Here is a 15,465-nt window from a genome sequence, read left to right as displayed (position 1 = left end):
GAATTTTCATATTTTCTGGATATATGCCCAGGAGTGGGATTGCTGGCTCATATTGTAACTCTATTTTTAGTTTTTTTAAGGAACCTTCATACTGTTTTCCATAGTGGCTGCACAAATTTACATTCCCACCAACAGTGTAGGAGGGTTCCCTTTTTTCCACTCCCTCTCCAGCATTTATTATTTGTAGACTTTTTGATGACAGCCATTCTGACTGCTGTGAGGTGATACCTCATTGTGGTTTTGATCTGCATTTCTCTAATAGCGGTGTGGAGCATCTTTTCATGTGCTTGTTGGCCATCTGTATGGCTTCTTCGGAGAAATGTTTGTTTAGGTCTTCTGCCCATTTTTGATTGGGTTGTTTGTTTTCTTGATACTGAGCTATATGAGCTGTTCATATATTTTGGAAATTAAGCCCTTGTCAGTCACATCATCTGCAGATATTTTCTCCCAGTCTATAGGTTGTCTTTTTATTTGGTTTATGGTTTCCTTTGCTGTGCAAAAGCTTATAAGTTTGATTAGGTCCCGTTTGTTTATTTTTGCTTTTATTTCTTTTGCCTTGGGAGACTGACCTAAGAAAACATTGCTGTGATTAATGTCAGAGAATGTTTTGCCTATGTTCTCTTCTAGGAGTTTTATGGTATCATGTCTTATATTTAAGTCTTTAAACCATTTTGAGTTTGTTTTTGTGTATGGTGTGAGGGAGTGTTCTAACTTCACTGATTTACATGTGGCCAGCCCCTGTTTTAGACCACAAGCTCCGTGAGGGTGTGGACCATGTCTGTCTTTGCCCCCTGACCATGTCCCAGAGCCCAGCCTTGTGCTTGGGACCATAATTCCTCTCACCGGTACACTGATCTTTCTTTAGCTGACCCTGCTTAGCTTCCAAGAAACTGACGTGGTGAGATTTTAAAGCACTGGAAAGGAATTTTTCTCCTCACTGAAAACTCTTGAAATACCTAATCCCCTAATCCGTCTCCCTGTCGTTGTGTGTGAAATTCCACCACTAGAGCCATTCCTTTCTTTCTTTTTTTTTTTTTGTGGTACGCAGGCCTCTCACTCTTGTGGCCTCTCCCGTTGCAGAGCACAGGCTCCGGACGCGCAGGCTCAGCGGCCATGGCTCACGGGCCCAGCAGCTCCGCGGCATGTGGGATCTTCCCGGACCGGGGCACGAACCTGTGTCCCCTGCCTGCATTGGCAGGCGGACTCTCAACCACTGCGTCACCAGGGAAGCCCCTAGAGCCATTTCTTTCAATTAGGGTGTACGGTTTTGACCTCAGCGACCTTCTGACACAGGAAGATAGTTCATTAGTCCCTCAGATTAGCTCCAAGCTCTAGGAAGGTGACTGAGGATGGACACGTTTTAAATGGGATGAAATGAGGGTTTAGAGTCGTAGGCACCGCCCTGGAGGGCAGGCTTGGGTCAAGTGCCTTGTTATGGGTGTCCTAGGATCTGGAGCTCATAACGCCCTAGATGCTAGGGCAAAACACCCTGAGAGACAGGGCTTTCTGAGGAGGTTCAAAGGTCTCGACTAGAGACGGCAAACCGTGGCCTGGATGATGAGCCGTGTCGCCAGCACAGTTCTATAGAAGTCTGCTCAGGTCTTCCAGACCTCTCAGGTGCGCAAAGTTAATGGCAGCCTTGGCTGGTCCTGCCCTGAGCCCTGAGCCCCCACGCTAGGCTGCCTCCTTAGCTTGTGCATGGGGTGGCCCTTCTGCCAGTGATACTCACTCCATAGGCCAAAGTCTGCGAGAAAGATGAACCATTGTGCTCACCATTACTTCCACCACCACCACCACCACCTCCACCTCCACGATCATCATCGTCATCACCACCACCACCGCTGTTACCACCACCACCTTCTCCTTGGCTATCACCATAGTCACCACCACCATGACATCTGCCACCTCCACCATCTCTCCCACTATTACCATCACCCTCGCAACGATCATCCCCATCCCTGCAACCACCACAGCACCTGTCACTGTCTTTATCATCACCACCACCACGGCACGCCTCTCCCGCTCTGGGGCCTGAGCCTTACCTTGCCCACATAGTGGGGCAGTGAGCCATTTTTCTCTTCATCGATGTGCATCTGGTTCCAGATCCAGTCTCTCTTCTGGCGCCGGTGAATGGGCAGCGAGCTGGGGGGGTTGGGTCGGTCAGGGTTGACGGCCGCCGCAGCTAGCAGGCCCAGGCAGGTGCCCCCTGCAGCCAGCAGCATCACGAACACCTGCATCTTCCCGGGACGGACGGCTCTGAGGGACGAGGAGAGAGACCATCAGGGAATGTGGGGTGCGAGCATCTCCCGGGGAGCACTGAACTGTTTAACCCTTCATCCTTCACTCTCTGCTCAGACTAGCAGAACTACACCCTCTTCCTGCCCCCGTGGAGCTCCTAGTCTGGGAGGGGAAGCCAGACACAGAAACAATTCCTACTTAAGGGTCACATGTGCTATTGGGCAAGCAAGCATGGACGACAGGGGAGGCTAGAGGAGAGCTGTAGGGAAGGTTTCCTGGAGGAGAGAGCAATGCTGATGTGGATGGTAGCTCCCAAAGCCTTGTGCGGTGGACACCCAGCTTGGATTTTACAGACGGGGAAACTGAGGCACAGAGAAGTTAAGTTCATGGTGGAGTAAATGGTGAGGCTGAGAATACAGCCCAGGTGTCTGACCTCAGCAGCTGACATTTATCAATAAGTGTCATCAATAAGTATAATAGGTACCAAAAAATAAACATCAATAACTATTGAATGCCTGACACTCTTCCAAGCACTTTATCTGTGTTATCGCACTTAATCCTCCCAGTCAGCCAGAAGGTGGGTATAATTGGGGCCCTCACTTTATAGATGAGCAGAGGAAGAGAGAAGTTTAGTAACGTTTCTGAGATCACCCAGACGGGAAGCCTCAGAGTCAAACTCAAACCAAGTCGGCCTGGCCCCAAAGTTCCTGCTTCCTCCTACTGCCCTCTCTTGACCTAGCAGCTGCTGCGTGGTGGGATTTAAAGACTCCTCTGAACAAACATGCCCCCCGGCTAGTCCGAGAGCCCCTGGGGCAGTGTTGCTTTGATGTTGTCTTCAGAAGGCTCTTAAGAAACCCAAATGTGGTGACCGAGAGGGCCAGGCCCTCACCAGACGCAGCACTCACAGTTGGTGATTAGCTTAGGAGCTGTCACGAGAACAGGGGTGGGATGGGGTGCTGGGTAGAGAGGCTGGGCTCGCAGGACCAGCTTCGTAGTTTGTGGGGCGTAGTATAGAATGGAAACATGGGGTCCTTTTCTCAAAAGTTACTAAGAATTTCAGGACAGAGACGGAAGAACGTGAAACCCAGCATGGGGTCCTTTTAAGCACAAGACCCCATGTGATTGCCCCCATGAAGGCAGCCCTTGGGACATGGGATCAACCTGGATGGGGATCTGGGGTCACCCAGAGATCAGGGCCGGGCTTCATCCTGAATTCCAGAAGGAAGAGGGCTTGTCTCACTGCCCCAGGGTGGGTAGAGGCTGTGACCTCGGCTGTCACTATGCCCTCTCAGCCCTTGACCCCATCAATCTACCCTTGCTGGTCCCTGTGTCACTGACCTGTGGCTCCTGGGATGGTTCAGAGGAAGAAGGCTGGTGGGTGGGAGTGGGAGTCAGAATCAGGGCTCCTGCCTGGAGAGAGGCAAGGGCCCACTGGGTGCTGGGTGGGAGGCCACCTCCCTGGCTGTCGCCTGCCCTGGCCGCGGGGAGAAGCTGGATTCTGCACAGCACAGGAGGTTTCTAAACTCTAGTAACATTTCCTCTGAGACACTGGCGCCAGGCTGTCCTCAGTGAGGGCCGGGGGTGTGTGTGCAGACTGGCCTCTGGGCCTGCTGACCTTAGCATCCAGCATTCCTGCGGCCCCCGGCTGCTGGCCCAGGCAGAAGTGGGCTCGCAGGGTTTGGCTGGGACAGAGCATTAGCCAGGCCTGGAATGCAGGTGCCATGTGCCTGGGAAGGCTTCCGGTCCCAGTTCCCTCAGTCCTCAATGAGAATGAGGTGGTCAGACTGGAGGAGACCTGGTGCCCTTTGAGGTGGGCTGTGAAAAGGGCAGCTGCTCTGGGCCGGAGGAAGGCAGTGAACAAAGGCTCAGGGAGCTGAGAGTTCTGCCAGGAAGCTGGGCCTGGCTCAGGGGAGGTGGCAGCTGTGGCCCCTGGCCAGCCTCGCTGGGCTCAGGCCCGGTGGGTCATTTCCTTCTTTGCCTCGAAAGGAACTGCATGTCTTGCTCCCTTCTTCCTCCCTCAAGTGAGAAGTGACTCAAAAAATGAAAAAGTGAAACAAATAGAAGCGAAACTGAGAAATGGGGAGAGAGAAGTTCTCAAGCCCCTGGGCAGGACAAGATAGGAGGCCGCACCCTGAGCGGATGCGTATTGAGCATCTACTGTGTGCTAGGCTTTGGGGTGCAGCAGTGAGCGGGACAGACAGGATCTGTCCCGGGGGAGTGCACGCTGTCGTGGGAACCCCAGGAAAATAAGTACATGGGGAAAAGCATCAGCTGCTAATCAGAGGCTCTCAGGGAATTACACTGGGGGACACAGCAGAGGGCGAGGGGGCAGCTGGCTGAGACTTCAAGGCCAGGGGAGGCCTTTCAGAGAGATGATACTCATGCCAACCTCGGAGTGTCAGCCCTAGGAATGCCAGGGGAAGGGAGGGAATTCCAGGCAGAAGGATCGGCAAGTGCAAAGTCCCTGAGGTAGAAAAACGGTTCGTTTGTTTGAAGAGCCAAAAGAAGGCCCTTGGGTCAGATGAGCAACGGGGGCTCCAGAAGAGGGGACCGGGTCGGGCTGGTAGGCTGAGTGACAGCCCCCCAAAGGTGTCCACGTCTTCACCCCTGGAACCTGTGAATATTACCTTCCCTGGCAAAGGACTTTCAGCAGATAGGATTAAGTTAAGGATCTTGAAATAGGGAGATTATCCTGGACTATGTGGATAGACCCAGTACAATCACAGCGTCCTTAAAAGATGAAGGCAGGAGGGTCAGAATCAGGAGAAAGGAGACGTGATGATGGAAACAGAGGTTGGGGTGCTGCGGGGCCCCAGGCCAAGGAATGGGGGCGGCCTCTGGAAGTCAAAAAAGGCACGGAAATAGATTCTCCCCTAGAGGCTCTAGAAGGAAACAGTCGTGATTCTCACCCACCGAAATGCATTTCGGACTTCAGACCTCCAGAACTATAATAAATAAATAAATCGGTGTTGTTTCACGCCAGCCACCTTTGGGGTGGTTTGTTACAGCAGCTGGAGGAAACTAATGCAGTTGGGTTGTACAGGGCAGCCTAGAGAGAGCTTTTTCCTAAGCACGAGGGAAGGTGACATGATCTGATTTGGAGAGATCCCTGGCTGAGGTGAGGAGACGGGCTGGGAGAGAGGGGAGACCAGCAGGGGAGGTCACTGTCATCCAGGCGAGAGTTGATGGTGGCCCAGACCAGGTGTAGAGGTGCGTGGCCATGGGATGTGTTTTCCAGGTGGAGTTAACAGGACTTGCTGTGAATGGAATGTAGGGGGTGAGGGATGGAGAGGAATCTAGGATGGCTCTCAAGTCTTTGGCCTGAGCAGTTGGCGGGGGCAGGGCTTTGCTGAGGTTTGGAAGACGGGTAGTGGTACCAAAAGGTCTGTGTGGGCTGTGTCAGGTTGGAGTTGCTATGAAACGTCTCTGTGGCCATGGCCAGCAGTTACCGGAGACCTGGCCTGGAGTGCGGGAGAAGGTGGGGCTGGGGCAGCTTACAGATGGTCCCTTCCCAGGGCTGGTGCTCAAACTGTGAGGCTGGAGCATGAAGGAGGGCAGGTAGCGAGGGAGGAGAAGTGGCCCAGGACAGCCCCATAGGTCTTTCCTCTTTCTCTGTCTCATGAACTTGTCATCCAGGATTAAGCCCAAATGTCCTCCTCTGGGGAGCCATCCCTGGTCCTCACCTTGCATCTCATGCATCCCTGGGCATCTTCCACTGCAGCACTGCCTGGGGCTGGTCCCAGGGTTGACACCCAGGTCCCATTGCTGGGCTCAAATCACAGCTTCCTTCCCTTCCTGGAGAATGGCTTTCTCCCTGCCCTGTCTACATCTTCCCTTTTCCCCAAGGCCCAGCCACACCTGACACATGGCTCTCTCCTCTTTGGGTTCACACAGAGCAGGGTGACGGCTGTGATCGCAGGGTCTGTGGTTTAGAGAATGTCAGTTGTGCTGCTTTGCCGCTCTGTGACTGTGCGCGAGATGCTTTACCTCTCTGAGCCTCAGTCTCATCATCTGTACAATGGGAACACTAGTGTCTACCTCTCAGGGTTGTTTTCAGGCCTGAATTAAAAAAAACATTTGTAACATGGCCAAAAAAGTAGCTAAGAATAAAACCAAGCATGTATGAATCCTCGCCGACACTCTGTTTTGCTCTACTGAGTAGTTAGCCTACCATTCTTGTTCCTGAACACCCAACCATTTGGTTGGGGGATTTGCAGGTCCCCACCCTGCTGAATCTACTCCGCCTCCCCTCCCCTGACCTCTGCTCTGTATCAAGGGGACTGACCCTTGGCCTACAGGCGCGGGGTTCTGGTGTTTGGCCAATGAGGGCTCTAGCAGGCATCTGAGGATGGGAGGAGAAAAGTTGGGGTATGTCCTCCCTGCTGCTGTCTGCTCTGGTTCATTTGTACTGCTGTGGCTGCACCTCTCCATCCCGGTAGCTTCTGTGGCTCCCATCCGTCCCTCACTGGGTTCGGGAAACACCCTTCCCTCCTCTTTGTCCCTTTGGTCCTGCGGTGGTCTGCTGCTGGTTTCTGCAGGACTCAGCACCCCGTTTGTTCCCTTGACTGAGCTCACAGCTCTGTAAGTGTTTCCTTCATAAAGTCTCTTCTTTGAAACGCCTCCTCAGTGGCACACTGAAACCTTATCTCACTTAAATCTTGCAAACTGCCAGGTAGTTGTCAGTGATCCCATTTTGCAGATGAGGCTCAGAGAGGTGGAGTGAGCCCTGCTGGGTCACACAGCGGCGAGTGGTTGAGCCAGGATTTGAACTTAGGCTGCCTTTCACCCCGAATAGTGCCTTTCCATCATGCCACTCTCTCTCTATTTCTGCGGTGACATTAACATGTAATAATAATAATAATGGTAGTAATAATAGTAATAATAAGCAGCTGTTCTCCATGTTTGGCTTGCATAGATGAAATCTCATTTAGTTTTCACACTGTCCTCAGGATGTAGGAATTATCATCCCCATTTCACAGAGGAAGAAACTGAGGCTCAGACACAAACACCTCGTAAGTAGTAGATCTGGAACCCTCACCCAGGTTTATCTTTTTCTAAATCCTGGGCTCCTTCTACACCCAATCTCAGAGGGTCCTGAGGGACTTTTCCATCTGAAAAGCCACGTTTATTTGTGTCTTTTGCCTTTTGTGTTAGAAATTTGTCCACATAAATGGGGGCCAAGAGGAAGGGTTTTATCGAAAAATCGTTCCTCCTCCTCCTGCTGTTGGAGAGGAAGTCAGCCAGCAGGATTTGCTGGACCCACAGCTGGAAACAGAATTTCCCTTGGCCACACCTCTGGAGGTGTGGTCAGAGCACAGCTGGGGTCAGGTTTATTTTAGCTCTTTACTTTCCTATAAGTAGGAGTCACATCTCTTGGTTGCTCTCACCAAGTTTTTGGAGAGATCAGGCTGCTGCTGGGTGGGTTTGCGGTACCACAGGTGTGTAGTGGGCCTGAGGATCTTGGAATTGATTTCTGTGCTCAGAAATGCCCAGCTGAGTAGCCCCGGGGCCTTTCCTGACAGCAGACATGAGGGAGAGGGGATTCGCTCGGCAGCTCAGACGTGCCTGCGGGGCACCCGGAGGCCAGGTGCTGGCCCGTGTCCCTGTTACCCAGGATCTGTGATGATGCTCGGTTCCTGGAGCTGTGTTAGAGGCTTTCGGGGCAGCTCCAAAGGGACGGATGGATGAGGGTGGGCCCTCTGTGCCCTCGGTCAGTCTGGGAAGGTCCAGGGAGCCCAAAATGAGAGGACAGAGTGTGGCCCAGGCCCCTGGTAATGGGCATGGAGCCCAGGAGAAGGGGCAGAGGAACCTCGGAGCATCTGGGGGATGGCTGGGCTCAGTCATGCCCGGATCAGAGGGCAAGGCCTTGGAGAACTCCTGGGTTTGGGTCTGTGTCTACAGTGGGTGGGACCACTGAGCTCAGAACTAGATGCCTGGGTTGGGCCTGAGGACTGGCTCTGAAAGCTGAGCCAGGTTGGCGGGGGCTGGAGAGGTTGTGTGCCTCTGCTCCTCTCCAGTTCCCTGTCTGGGTCTCAAGGGTGCGGTCCAGTGGTTGGGACTCCACGCTTCCACTGCAGGGGGCGCCGGTTCAGTCCCTGGTTGGGGGAACTAGGATCTCACATGCTGCGCAGTCCAGCCAAAATAAATAAATACATTTAAAAATTGAAAAAAAAAGGGGGGCTGTTGCTTGGTGAGCCTCGAAGAGGAGCCCCAGCCTGTGGGATGGTAACACCCACCAGGCCTGGTCACAGCTTCTGGCCTTTGCACTTGCTGTTCTCTCACCTCTGCCTGGACTTAGGTCACATGTCACCACTTCTCTGAAGCCCTCTCTAGAGCCTGGAGGTTATACAGTCATTCAACAAACATTTATTGAGCACCTACTATGTGCCAGGTACTGAACTACAAGTGGGGAGCCTACACAGGCTGCACCTTTGTGTAGAGACATTAACCACTTCATAAAAAACAGTTTCAAATTGTGGTGCTTTGATGGAGGCGTAGAGGAAGATGTGAGAGGGCAGAGAGGGGAGGACCCTGATTTCTCGGAGGGTCTCAGCCCAGCAGTGAATCCTGCCTCTCTCTGATCTGCTGTGAGACAGTAGGCAAAACTCTCTTTGGTCTGTTTCTCAGGACCCCCTCTGTCACTGGTGTTTGGCCTTTTCAAAGGGGCTGTGAGGTCCGCTCAGCTCTGTGCTCTTTAAAAGAAGGAGCCAGGGGGACCCAGAGGGAGATGGAAGGGGGGCGGGTTGGGGCTCCTCCTTTTGTAGTTAAATAGACCCTCGGCAGCCTGGACCAGCTGGGAGCCGCTCAGCGGGCAGCGTGGCAAACGCCCCCGGCCGGGATGGTTCTGTCCCGACCCTGTCCAAGCCTTAGGTTTCAGGGGCTAAGTCTGGGCGTTTATTGAGCAGACTGGAGGGCCCTTGGGGGTGGGGTAGAGGAAGACTCCAGGTCAGGGATACACACATGACATCCTCAGGCCACACGGACACACAAACGTGCTGCCTACACAAGCACACACCCCTGTCCCCCGAAGAGTCTCCTCTCTGCGGGGCTGGCCCCTCTCCCGCTCAGCACGCCCGCCAGCAGCTAGGACAAGACCTGGCAGCAGAGCCCAGCCCCAGGCAAAGCCGCGGAGGGTGGACTGGACGCTCAGTCCCAGCCCAGCCTCCTGCAGGCTCTGGGCTGCAGCCCAGAGGCCCTGGGTCAGGGATGAGGGGCCAGGAGGTGGGAGGAGAGGCCCAGAACCTGCAGGGGTGGGGGTGAGGGCGTTAGAGCCCCTGCCCCCTGTGTGGCCCTGGGCGGCTCTCCCACCGCCCTCCCACTCCACACCTCAGCCTCAGTCTGGGGTCGAGGTTGGAGCCAGTGACCCCCAAACTCGTTCAGGAATCACCGGCATTGGGAGGATGAAGGGTGAGTCCCCAGGAGCTGTGGGGCCGGGCAGCTATGAGCTGGCCCCTTGGGGCTTTTTCCTGGTTTGGGGCTCAGTTCAGCCCTGTGACCTGCTCTTGCGGGTCCCAGACCCGATCCTCTCCCCTCGGGTTCTGCCAACAGCCTCCCTCCCTCGGCTCCCCTTAGAGCTGCCCACACTGCTCCCCTGCTGACCGCTCCTCCCTGGCTCCCCACACCCTGCAGGGTGAAGCCTAGCTCCTGAGCCAGCATTCAAGACCCAGCACGGAGTGTCCCTGCCCACCCCTCCGGCTCTACTCTCCCTCACCTCCCTGCCCCACCCAGCCTCGAGGAGAACTGGACGTTTATGGAATACACAGGCTGTTCCCTCTGCCCGAATGCCCTTCCTTGCTGTGGCCCCTGGGTGAATGCTCTGCTTCTCTTCAAGCCCCAGTCCGTACCCCCCACAAGGTCTTCTGATTGGCTCCCGCTCCAGCGCAGCCTCTGCCTGCTGGCGCGAGTGTCTCTGACCAGGCATCCACTTCATCCCGGCAACCAGCGGCGTGAACTCAAGGCCCAGAGGACCTTGAGGTGTCGGTGTCCCTACTGCTGTCTGTCAGCCTGCCTCGGTCTCCAGCTCTGATCTTGCACTCCTTCCCTCCTTCCTCAGAGGATTTAAAACAAATCTGCACAAATCTGCCTACAACACCTTGGGTGGTCAGAGCACATACAGTGGTTGATAGAACTCAGAGAAGCTCCTCCTGTCACCGCACAGCATCTCTAATGGCCCATCACTTTGTCAGGCACACCACCATTAGGATTTTGATCCTTTGAGGACAGTCAGATTATCCTTCTTATGGGTCCCTGATGAACATACACCCGTGTGCACGGGGCTTCCGAAGGTAGGGCTGACGAAACAGAGATCACGGGTTGCCATTCACATACTCACGGCAGACATCACTAATCAGTTACAGTGTTCGTTTCCCAGCGAACTTGAACTCAGCCCCTGAATCCTCAGTACAGTCTTTGAGCTAGATACAACCAATTCACCAGACCTAGTGTACGATTCGAAACAAATTTGTCCTGGGGGCTCTGGGTCATTCCCTTATCTCCTAATGGGGCAGCTCAAAGCTTGAAGGAGAGAAAACCCACCCTTGGGAGAGCCTTTTCCAGCCTCCTCTGGGCTTTCTGACTTGGCCTGGGGCTCTGAGGCAGTCATTGGCGGCCACAAGTCTCACACACTTGCCTGTTTGCTCATGAGCTGTGTGGCCTTAGGCCCATTCCTTGCCCTCTCTGAGCTCTAGCTTCCTCATCTCTAATGGAGGATTGAATGAGATCATGGGTACAAAGCCCAGCACACAGTAGGTGCTTAGTAAATGTGTGGGTGTCTCAACCCTCACCTACCCACTCAGCCTGGCCTGGCAGCTGTGGGCTTGACTGGCCGACTCACAGCTGACCTCATTTCCTGGTTCTGCCCTGGGCCCACCTCCTGCTCCTGTCTGTTCTCCTCTAGAAGGAAATCTCATTCACTGCCTTCCTGGCCCAGCCCCATGGGCCCTCCTTCCCCCTCCTCCCAGTGTCTGCACCTGCCAGAATCTGATCGTTATGCTGTGGCAGACAATCTGGAGGTCCCTGAATGAGTTTAGAGACTATGTGGTCCATCCCTTGCCCTAGAGAAATTAGAAGACTGAAGCTCAGAGAGCAGACCTAAGACCTCCCAGCATCCTCTGGGGCTCCTGCTCTTCCTCCAGGGAGTCTTCTGTGATTTCTCCATCCAACATCAGCTTGGATCTGGGTTACGATGGGCTTGTCAGTATCTCTCCAGCCAGAAGCCAAGCTACTGAGGGCAGCAGTTGTCTCCTAGAACATTCCTCCCCCAGGATCATTGGGCTCCTGGCTCATCCTGGTGCCTGCTTCTGTGGCTTGAACTGTCAGGTTCAATCCTCCCCGGCTTCTCCCCTCTCCAGGCTTCCCTATGGAGTGTGACAGGGCAGTGGGGTCAGAAGGGGCTGGCCTCATTCATATCCTGCTTTCACCTCATAGTAACTGTGTGACCTTGGACTGGCTGCTCAGCTTCTCTCAGACTCTGTGGTCGTGTCTGTCAAATGGGAATTCTTTTAGTAGCTTCAAGGATGCCGAGGGGGTGCAGAGAGGTGATGGAAGTAGTAAGGGATGGATCCCATGGGCAAGGGGCTCAAGATTTTTTTCCCTGAGCTAGTGGCCAGTGTGTCCACTGTGTATCCCCGAGGCAGCAGCAGAGCTGTGAGTCATCCAGCTATGGGAGAAAATAAGCATGGCCCCTCCAGCTTCCTGCTCCCATGTCCGGCCCTTGTTCAGCAGCACAATCGCTCAGGTCTAGACTGCAGGGTGGGCAGCTTAACCCCTGCAAGGCCAGTGGGCCCCTCGCCTACCCCCTCACCACTGGAAGCCAGAATTAGCAGGGCTGCCTGGGGGCGCAGAAGCTCCTGGGCCCCTCGATCACCTCCAGGCTGGCACCTACACATGGCTGGACTCAGGCCAGATGGGAGGGTCCCGCTCTTCCCCATCACCTGAAGATGAACCAAAATTCTCGGTCCTGCTACTTACTCATGGCCTTCTGCATCACTGGCCCTCCTGCCACTCCCTGCTCTGAAAACCTTCTGGCTGCACTGGCCTCTCCAGGTCCAATGAGCTGCCCAGGCTCCCTGCCTCCCCTGGAATGCCCTTCGTCTCCTGTCAGGATCCTGTCTGCCCACCACCCATGGCAGAAATGTCCATGGGGTGGGGATGAGGAACAAGCACAGTGCTTGGCGTGGAGTAGTTGCCCAGAGCGCTCGCTGGAGGATGAGCTGATGCATCTCTCACCTACTGGGGACGGACCGACCTCAGGGGTCAAAACCTTTGTGACCCTCAAGCCATGGTCAGCTCTGGGTGGCAGGTAAATTCAGCTGTGATTTCTTAAAGCTCCCCTCCTACGATCCGTTCCCGGTACCAAGTGTGTATATCGCTTCCTTTAATTGCCTCATGAAAAGACCCTTTCTTCCAGTTTACAGATGAGGAGGCTGGCACGTGAGAAGCCGCATGGTTCTGGAAAGAGCCTGGGCTTTGGGGTACGAGTTCTTGCTCCAAATCTCAGTTGCCTCAACTGGGAAATGGAGAAAGGCTGTATCTAATTCATCGGCTTGCTGGTAATATAAAGTACTGAGCTCCAGTGCTTCAGCGCCTTCTGTAGACATCATTTCCAGCTCTCATGATGAACCGCAAAAAGAATCGCTATCTCCATTGTTCAGAGAAGCAAACTGAGTTTGGGAGACACTGAGTAATTTTCCCAAAGTCACGCGGGAAGCGAGTGGTAGAGCTGGGATTTGTATCCAGGACGGCTCTCACCCTAGACCGCCTGCCTCCAAGTCTTTGGGGGGAACTTCTCTAAAATTATGAGGGCTGCTGGGTCCCTTGGGCCCCAATCTACGGGTACCTCGGTTTTGGGGGAGGAAAACTACAGCTTCCGCAGCTCGTTACCGGCCCCTACGGTGTCTGGGGAAGGAGGGGAGGGGATTCCACAGGTAGGGCCTCAGGTGCCCAGAGTCAAGCCTCAGCTTGCCTGTACTGAAAATGGGGGCAGTGGCTGACAGGGAGGGGCGAGGCTCCAAGCTCCCCTTCCAGGGCTCCTCTCCCAATCCCAGCACAGAGCCTTCGAGGGGGTGGGATGATGTCATCCGTGGTAAAGCCTCTCTCGTGGGGGAAGGGGCACCACTCGGGTGCCAGTCCTCTGCCCCTGGCATGCTGGGCGACTCAGGCGGAATCCTGCCCTCTTAGCATCTGAGCCCAGCACCCACAGAAGCCAGTGGGCCCTTGAGTCTGGGAGTCTACCTGTGGGAGAGCCGAGCTTGCCTCTTCCCCGAGAACATCCCTTCGTGTCCGCGGCACCAGCCCTGGGCGCACCTTTCCCAGCTCTGTTGTGAGCCAGGAGACCCAGTCTACCCCAAGGAGTGGCGCTTCCCTGGGAGCCGATGATGACCATTCTACGCATGGGGAAGTCAGGGACCCTCACTCACCTTGCCTGTGGGCTGAGAGGTGTGTCCGTTCCGTCTGGCTGTCCGGCCGGGGCTGAGCGTGCCGTGGAACTGTGCAGAGCTCGGCCAACAGCCTCTGGAGGGGAGCCCCACCCGGCGGTGAGGGAGGCCTGGCCGCCGCCCCTTCAGGTTTTCCAGCTGGCCCTGGCCCATGTGCACCCCCCCACCCCCACCAAGGATGGTTTCCTGTTATTGTTCGTTTGTGAGGGCTGGGCTGGCTGCAGAGAGGCAGGCCCCGTGGTGGGCGGCCTCCTCGGCCCAGCTGGGCTGTCCCCATGGAGGCCTAGCCCTGGACTTGGCCGGGACGCTTAACTCGGGCCCCAACCCCAGGCCTCATCTCTGGGGCTTTGAGCCCAACACCTGCCGAGGGGCTTCGTTCATCTTCCTTGTGACCCTGAGGGCAGGTGCCGTCACCCCCGCTTTATAGCTCATGACACTGAAACTCAGCAAGTTTAAGGTGCTTGTCTACTCAGCTGGGGCGTAGCACAGCCAGAAATCCAGCCTGGGTCACCCCGGGCCCAGAGCCAGATTTTCCCAGGCGACTCCATGACATGCTGGGGGAGGGGCAGACTTTGCAGTGGCTGGGGAGGCCTCAGGGGCCCCTGCGGTGGGGTGGGTAGGAGATGGGAACAGGCTGCAGCTCCTGGGTCTGTGAACTGGATTGACTTCCGGTGGGCGTGGGCCTGGGTTCCAGCTGTAAGGTGCCAGCCTGGGTGTTGGGGGTTAGGGGTGCGCCGTCTGGGTTTAGGAATGTCAGGCGGAGCCAGGTGCCTGATGGGCCAGTCATGCACCTCCACCCCAGCCTCAGTTTCCTCTTCTGTAAAATGGGGATCATATAACCTCAGCCTCACATGGCTGTTGAGATAGACAAGAGTCCAAGAGGGGCGTGGAAGATGGGGAAGCTGAAGGCAGGACCAGGGACCGTTAGAGCCAAGAAGCTGTGGGCAGAAGGCGCTCAGATTCTGTGAATCACGAGAGTTACGAGAGGAGGTTTTACAAACTGCAGATACCGGGGCCCCACCCCAGTCCAGCTGATTGGGAATCTCCCAGGGCAGGTAGTGGAAATCTTTGACTAGTTGCCCCTGTTTTTCCATGGATGGATGAATGGCTGGGAAGTCCCGAACTGATTCTCTTATACAGCTGGGCAAACAGAGACCTGAGAGGGAGAGAGCCTTGCCCAGGGGCACTAAGTCAGTGGACACTGGTGTGGAGATGGGGAATGGAGTGGGAGGGTATTTTTGGGGGAGGGGAAGATAAAGATTTCCCTGTTCCAGGCATGTTGAGTTTGAGATGGCTTTTAGACACCCAAGTGGCCATGTCAGATTGGCAGCTGGAGATGGAGGTAGATAGTTGGATATAGGTGGATACAGTTGGGGACGGGGGTGGATTTAGTGGATACAGTTGGAGACAGTGGGAGGCAGGGTGGATACAGGTGGAGACACTCAGCCTGGAGGTGAGCTTTGGAAGCCCTGAGCGTATGGCTGGCACCTGCGGCCTTAGCAGCGGACGAGCTTACAGGGAGGGAGGCCCCGGGCCTCTGAGATTTGTAGCTTCCTTAGGAGAGAGCCCAGGGAGCAAGGAGGGAAGCCAGGGGTGTTGGCTGGGTCAGCCTGGGAAAGGTGAGCACCGAGACTTGACCACTGGATCTGGAAGTCGGAGGTCATTGATGGCTGTGACCAGAGCACGTTAAAGGGAAAGGAGTAGACATGAGGGACTGAGCGGGGCGGCGGCTGGTGCAGGGGGATCAGGAAATAGAGGCGTGTGATCCCGGCTCCTTCCCCCAGACTTGCAG

General features: G+C 55.2%; 1 protein-coding gene across 1 annotated transcript in view; it reads right to left on the bottom strand.

Moving 5' to 3' along the window:
• CDH5 (cadherin 5) overlaps positions 1-13,783 on the bottom strand; it is a 36,724-nt gene extending 22,941 nt beyond the window's left edge. The window contains exons 1-2 of the mRNA XM_060130304.1: positions 13,656-13,783; positions 2,043-2,256 (exon numbers count right to left, since the gene is read on the bottom strand). Of these exons, the coding sequence (XP_059986287.1) occupies positions 2,043-2,237 (195 nt within the window). The 5' untranslated portion in view covers positions 2,238-2,256; positions 13,656-13,783. The remainder of the gene's footprint in view (positions 1-2,042; positions 2,257-13,655) is intronic.
• Positions 13,784-15,465: the final 1,682 nt, after the last annotated feature.

Source organism: Lagenorhynchus albirostris, chromosome 19 (assembly GCF_949774975.1).
Source record: "Lagenorhynchus albirostris chromosome 19, mLagAlb1.1, whole genome shotgun sequence".
NCBI classification, from domain to species: domain Eukaryota; kingdom Metazoa; phylum Chordata; class Mammalia; order Artiodactyla; family Delphinidae; genus Lagenorhynchus; species Lagenorhynchus albirostris.
The sequence above is the reverse complement of the archived record's forward strand: the minus strand, read 5'-3'. Positions and strand labels throughout refer to the sequence as shown.